Here is a 6,373-nt window from a genome sequence, read left to right as displayed (position 1 = left end):
CAGGGCTGCCAGCTGGGGAACCAGTCAAGCCCATCAGTGAGTGCATCACACAACAGCAGCAGCATTACCTGTCCAGCAGCCCTCAGCCCCATCCAGCTCCCCACCAGACTGGTCTGTCCAGCTGGGGACTCTGGTAGGTAATGGGGCAGGATGTGCATGCCTTGGGTGTGGGAGTAGGTCACAGGGTCTCAAAGTTACTGTTTGGGGACAGGGGTGGTTTTTGAGTGAGCTTAAGGCTGTGCACTGTTGGTATTTTTGGATTTGGTGCCAGGTGACATCAATATTTTGGCAATTGATGCAGTGTGGTCTGTTGTGAGCTGCAGAGGAATGTGTTCAGCCCTTCAGGGAAGGTGTAGGGCTGGCAGCAGAGGTGCTGACTTTCTACCTCTGTTCGCTGAGATGTGGCCTAAGGTGGCTGGAGGGTAGGTGAGACTATTTGGGGGGATGAGTGTGAAGTGCTGCTGGGTGTAGGGGGTCAGAAAGGGGAGCGTGCCCAGGCAAAGCCCTCTGCTGTCTCAGCAGGAAGATGAGCAAAGAGATGCTAATAGTGATGCCAGAGTATATATAGGATGGGACAAGGGTGAGAGTCAGGAGGCCCAGGCTGGTGAGGTGCTTTAGGATGTGAAGTTCAGAAACTGTGCTCTGCACCTGGCTCAGGGCCTTGCTGGTCCTGTCCAGGCTTCAGTCTGCCCCAGGGTCATGCAGAATGTTGCAGAGGGGTAGCAGGCAGGTGAGGGGAGAAGGGGGTGTTGAGAGTTTGTGCCACTCTGATACTGGAGATGTGTGGGAAGTGATGGCTGTAGGATGAAGGGGTGGAGATGGCTTCACTCCTCCCTCCTCCCCTCACTGCCACACCACAGTTGGAGATGGCAACAAGGGTGACAATGCCAGCTTGTTCAGGGGAAATTGGTGTTGAAGCGACAGGGATGAGAGAGGGAACAAACATAGGAGGGTCTAGATGTGAATGAGTGACTGCAGAATATCTGGGCAGGGGGGTAAAGGCTGGGGGTTTGGAGGGATATGGGATCAGGTACCACAGGCTTGTGAGCACTGGGCTGTGGCAATTGCTGTAGGGGCTGGGGGTGTCAGTGTGGGGGCAGCTGAGGGAGAAGAACCAGGGAGGTGTGGAGGACCCTCTGCCAGGACCTCTGACTCCTGAAAGGTGCTGCGTGTGCCAACAACCCTCAGTGAGTGACACGCACAGAAACACACACACACACACAAAGATACCCACAAAGACACACACAGACACACATATCTTCTCCCGCATGTTCCTCCCCAATGCTGTGGCAGGCTGGCCTGTCAGTCTGTCACTTGTGTCTCACTGTCTTGTCTTTGTGCCATGTGCCAGCCTGTTGCAGACTTTCAAGATGCCTTGCTTTTGACTCAGTGGCTTGGACAATCTGTTAACGTGGCTGCTCTAATCAAACACCTGTAGTAGGTGCATGTGGCATTTGTCTTTGTCCTGTTGTAGTGTGTAGCTCAATAAACGGCTGCAGCATGTGTAACTAACTGACTAACCTGATCCCTGTGCTCGGCGGGGCTACTCTGCCTGCCCTGGCAGCACGATCGACAGCAGCCTGGGCTGAAGCCGGGGTGGGCTTTGGAGAGACCGAGCAGTGAGCAGCCGGTGCCCCTACAGCGGTAGTGCAGGCATGTACAGGTACAGGGGGATGTGGGAAGGCGTGTTTGGGGTGGTGACTGCCGTGACTCGTACCTGACCAGGAGGCAGTGTGAGGGTACAGGAGCGAGGGCCAGGGGGCCCCGGGGTGTGTTGCACGCAAACACTGACGGCCGTACGTCCCTGGGAGCCGCTGAACTGAGCCCTGGGTGCTCAAGGTGTGGGCAGGCATGACCTCGTACAGGACCGTGACGGGCGCTGGGCAGGGGCGAGAAGGGGCTGGAGCTTCCACCTGCTGGGGGCGGCCGGTAGCGGTGGGAACCCGGGACCGGGGCAGCTAGGCTCGGGGCGGAGGGCAGGCGCGGGCACAGCCGGTGGCGCTGAGCTGTTTATTTCCCCGCGGTGCGGTGCGATCCGGCCGGGGCCGTGCGGGGTCACTGCGGGAACCCGCGGGGGTCGGTGCCGACATCAACCAGGGGCGGGTCCTGCGGGGGAGAGAGCGGGGTGAGCGCGGGGTGGTGCGGGCAGGGCGGGGAGCGGAGCGGGCGCGGGGCGTGGCTCACGTGCAGCGGCTCGTAGTCGGGGCCGTGGCTGCCGTACAGCGGGTTGGGGATGGCCACGAGCGGCCGCTGCGGGCGGGGCCTGGCGGTGCGCGTGCCCGCGCGCTCCGGCCGTGGCCGCGACTCCTCCTCCTCCTGCTCCTCGTCCGCGCGGAGATCCGCCTGCAACGGGAGCGGCGGCTGGGCGCGGCTCCGGCTGCCGGGGCGCCCCGCCCACCCGCTACCCCTTGGAGCCCGCGGGCGCCCCCTGGCGCTCCGGGCCCTCCGCGCAGCCACCCGGCACCCTGCAGCTGATCCGCTGATCCGCCCGGCCCCTCCAGCTCCATCCACCGCCCTCCCCTCCCCGAGCCGCTCTCCCCGGGTCGCACGCACCTGATAGTACCCGAACTGCCCCTGCTGCCGCCGCCTCTTCACGCAGTAGTAGGCCACGCCGGCACCCGCAGCCAGCGCCAGCGCGAAGCACAGCGCTGACAATGTCCCCGTGGCGACGGAGCCCGACCCCTGCGCCGCACCGTTCACCTGTGCCGAAAACAGCGGCACCGTCACGGCGCTGTCCCCGCCCCCGCTGCTGCTCCCCAGAGGAACCGTGAGCAGCCCTCCCAGAGAGCAGAGGCCGAGGGCAGTTTTTGGGGTGATTGTCACATCATCCCTGTTCCTAGGCCTGATGCCAGCCCTGTTCATGACCCACACTCACCTGGCCAAGGTGAACGACGGGTGGTGGGATCCTCAGTGGCTCTGCTAACACGTGAATGATGCCATTGAAAGCTACGATGTCCCACTCCACAATAATTGTGTCATTGATCCTCTTGGCGTCCTACAGCACAGGACACAGATGATGTCACCTGCCCAGAAAGGCTCCCCATCACTCCCTGTCTCAAAAGAGATGTGGTGAAAACTTGTGGGCTTTTTTTGCCCTCTGCCAAGGCTAAACATACTGAGTGCTCTGTAGTGTTGCTCGCTGGGAGGTCTGATATGTGGAGGTCATATCCTGACTGGGATGGAATGATGGTCCCCGTTGTCAGGTTGAAGCTGAAGAGGACGACATTGCTGGATGACACGTGGAGCTTCAGTTCTTCTCCTGTCAGTGTCTGAATAAGCACCAGTGCACACGGATGAGAAATGGATGAGCTGGTCTCTCCCCTCCCTGATGCTGTGCAGTTTCCCCGGCCACAGACAGCTCAATTCATGAACAACGTGGCACAGAACGACTGTGCAGAGCAGGGGGGATTTGCCACCCTTAGCATTGTCACAGCTCAGCTGGAGAAGGCTCTGAGCATCCTGACCTAAAAGGCTCTTCTGAGGGAATGATTAGACTGGAGACCTCCACTGGTCCCCTCTGACCCACCTTCCTCCTCCTTCCCCAGACTATTTCACACCATGAGGCCAGCTTTGGTGACACCTGCTCTCCTCTGGGGCTCTGATAGTTCATCCCTGCTTGCTTACCTCATTGTCTGCAAAGCCAGAATTCAGAGGGACAAAGAGAGTTTTGGGAGCAGAGACATCAGACAAATACATGAAAAAATCCAGTCCTTCTTCTGTGTCATTGGCAAAATTGAGTAACATCTGGAAGAGACGGGAGATCTTCCCCATCAGCACATTGCTGGCAGCACAATGCTGCCACCTTCCCCCACCCAGGAACCCCCCAGCCCTGGAAAGAAACCCCTCTCTGTGTTTGTACTCTCTACCCAGCACACAAACCAAACCCCAACTCCTCCCTGTTCTAGCTGATCCCTCCCTCTGCCATGTTGCTCCTGCAGAACCAGAAGAGCGTTGCTTACAGAATAGAAGGTGGAGAAGCGGTCCTGGTCTGCGAGCACATCGGGGAGTTTCCCACTGCACCAGTACCCATCTCCCACAAACCCATCACGGCAGGTGCAGGTCACATCTGCAGAGGAACACCAGGGTGGGATTGGACTCACCAGTGCTGCACCAAACACCCTTTGATTTCAGGCTACCCTCATCACATTCCCTCTGGCCATGAGCATGGGGAGAGGGGGTGTGCCCACCTGTCCTCTAGCTCCAGGGCAGTTCCCTGCCTGCTGCCCTGACAGCTCTTGTGCCCAGTAGGAAACATGCTGGCATCACTCACCCTTCTCCCGGTAGCAGAATGCATCCCAGGTCTCACTGAGGTTGCTTCGGGAGCCATAGTCCACAATGCCCACACGGTTGGATCCACAGCTGGGGTTGGGGTAAGCTGTGGGGTATCCAGCTGTGCCATTGTCCAGCCAACCCACCAAGCACAGATGGAATCCCATCTAGAAGAGGAAAATTAATTATTAGATTAAAAAGGATCTCTGTCCCAGGTTTTCTGCCCCAATAAACATTCCCACTGTGCTTTATCCAAAATGCCCCCAACACCTAAAGAATTGGGCATGGTCACAAGTCCCATCCCAGTGTGACTGGCAAGACCCACCAGCCCTCCTGTTTCATGGATGTAGATGGAGCAAACAGGGCCTGGCCAAGGGGATGAGAGGTTATCCACCCACACGTCACCCCTGGGCTGGGCCAGGCCCCAGGAGAAGCATGGCCTGTGACAGCCCCATGAGGGGACAGAGCCACCCCTGCCCTGACCTGCTGCGCTGCCGCGAGCTGCTGGAATGTGGCCAGGGAAGCACCTTCTGCAGCACAGGCTGCCTGAGCCTGCTCATAAGTGAAGTCGTACTTTTTTCGGGGCGACTGCAGGTGGAACACGCCCATGGTCTTATCTGTAAAATACCAAGGCCTGGGAGCATCAGTACAGGACACAGTGAGGCACCTCCCCAGGCAGCCATGGGGGTCCCTGTGTGAGCATGGGCAGCACTGCCAAGGAGGATGGGATGTGGACCAAGGCACAGGTGAGGGAGAGGCTTCCTCTAAGCTTCTCCCCTTCCACAAGGGAGCTGGTCCCACCAGAGGCCATCTCATATCACATGGAAACAGACAAGGATGGCTCATCCTACACATATGACATGCAGGGAAAAGAGGAATGTGAAAACCACACCAAGCTACAGAGAAGAGCCCCTGTCACCTTGGCCATCCCACCCTCCAGCTCTCCTAAGGGGAGCTCCAGGCCAAAGGTGAAGGATGAGGGGATGTGCTCTCTCCATGGAACATCGTTGCTGGCACTGTGGGGTTGAGCACACTCACCATGGAAGTGCAGGTCAGTGCAGATGGCCTCCCGGTGGCACTGCCCATTGTCTTGCAGGCACCGATCCGTGGGGGGCACAACCTCTTCCAGGCACTGGATCCCATCCCCAACGTAGCCCTGCTTGCATTCGCAGCGCCGCTCGTTCTGCAGCACAAGGGAAGGGTGGCATTTGTGTGAGTGCAAACACACAAGATGCCAGCTGGGGATCCTTGCATCCCTGTAAAGATGGGAATGAACCTTCCGAATGCCTCTACAGTCTGCCAGGATGATGACAGAGCTATGAAAGGCCAAATGGCCTGTCCTACCCCCACACACAGGCAATTCAACGTCACACTGAAATCCTGGGCACATGCTGTTTGAGCTCAGCTTTGTGGTACATTGCTCATGACTCTTGCACTACACCATGCTCCCAGCCCCATCTTCTGGCCTGCAGTGATCAGCTTTGGTTCTTCTGCAAAAACGGCCAGCATTGTCATTGAAGGACCATCCAGGAGCCCCGTAAGCAGCTCAGGAATGACACAACTGACACAGCTTTTGCCCCTTAGACAAAGGAGTGGGGAAAAATGGCCTCAGCATAACATCCCCAGGACCATCACAGCAGCACAGCTCCTGCAGGTAAGGACCTGCAGGATGAGTGCAGCAGCTGAGGGCGCTGGAGAGGAGGGGCAGGGAGGGGACTGCAGTAGGGGCAGACACTGTCACATGGCTGTCCGCCAGCAGCCTGGGTGTCCCAGGGCAGCCGGCTGGGCTGTTCTCCCAGGCACGTGGGTGTCCCCGGCCCCCGGGGCCGCACTCACCGGGCCGGTGCTGATGCAGTGGGCGTGCTCGCTGCAGTCCCCGTTCCTGCCGTCGGCACAGCGGTCGATGGCCTCGCAGTCGTAGCCATCACCTCTGTAGCCGGGGGCGCAGGCGCAGGACACGTTCACGCCCGTCTGTGAGCACTGTGCGTTCCTGGCACAGCCCCCGTTGTCTTGACTGCACATGTCGATCACTGTGCGGGGGAAGGAAGTCCTGGGTAAACTAAAACACCTTGCGAGGTGTCCTGCGGGTCAGCCTAGCTATCGG

At 58.9% G+C, this 6,373-nt stretch overlaps 1 protein-coding gene across 8 annotated transcripts in view; it reads right to left on the bottom strand.

Annotated features, from left to right (window-relative positions):
• Positions 1-1,996: 1,996 nt before the first annotated feature.
• Positions 1,997-6,373, bottom strand: part of STAB1 (stabilin 1) — a 57,245-nt gene continuing 52,868 nt past the window's right edge. For 6 of the 8 annotated variants that reach the window (XM_085072839.1, XM_085072837.1, XM_085072838.1 and 3 more), the window contains 11 exons: positions 6,106-6,299; positions 5,308-5,452; positions 4,753-4,886; positions 4,271-4,436; positions 3,960-4,066; positions 3,625-3,744; positions 3,117-3,269; positions 2,876-2,995; positions 2,554-2,700; positions 2,185-2,343; positions 1,997-2,106 (listed from right to left, as the gene is read on the bottom strand). In XM_085072839.1, the coding sequence (XP_084928965.1) occupies positions 2,056-2,106; positions 2,185-2,343; positions 2,554-2,700; positions 2,876-2,995; positions 3,117-3,269; positions 3,625-3,744; positions 3,960-4,066; positions 4,271-4,436; positions 4,753-4,886; positions 5,308-5,452; positions 6,106-6,299 (1,496 nt within the window). In that variant the 3' untranslated portion in view covers positions 1,997-2,055. Of the gene's footprint in view, positions 2,107-2,184; positions 2,344-2,553; positions 2,701-2,875; positions 3,024-3,116; positions 3,270-3,624; positions 3,745-3,959; positions 4,067-4,270; positions 4,437-4,752; positions 4,887-5,307; positions 5,453-6,105; positions 6,300-6,373 lie in introns of those variants that run through there. The other 2 variants (XR_014854766.1, XM_085072843.1) reach the window with 2 other exon arrangements.

This window comes from Lichenostomus cassidix, chromosome 12 (assembly GCF_008360975.1).
Source record: "Lichenostomus cassidix isolate B80296 chromosome 12, HeHo_3.0, whole genome shotgun sequence".
NCBI lineage: Eukaryota > Metazoa > Chordata > Aves > Passeriformes > Meliphagidae > Lichenostomus > Lichenostomus cassidix.
Note: the sequence above shows the minus strand (reverse complement) of the source record. Positions and strands in the feature narration are given on the sequence as shown.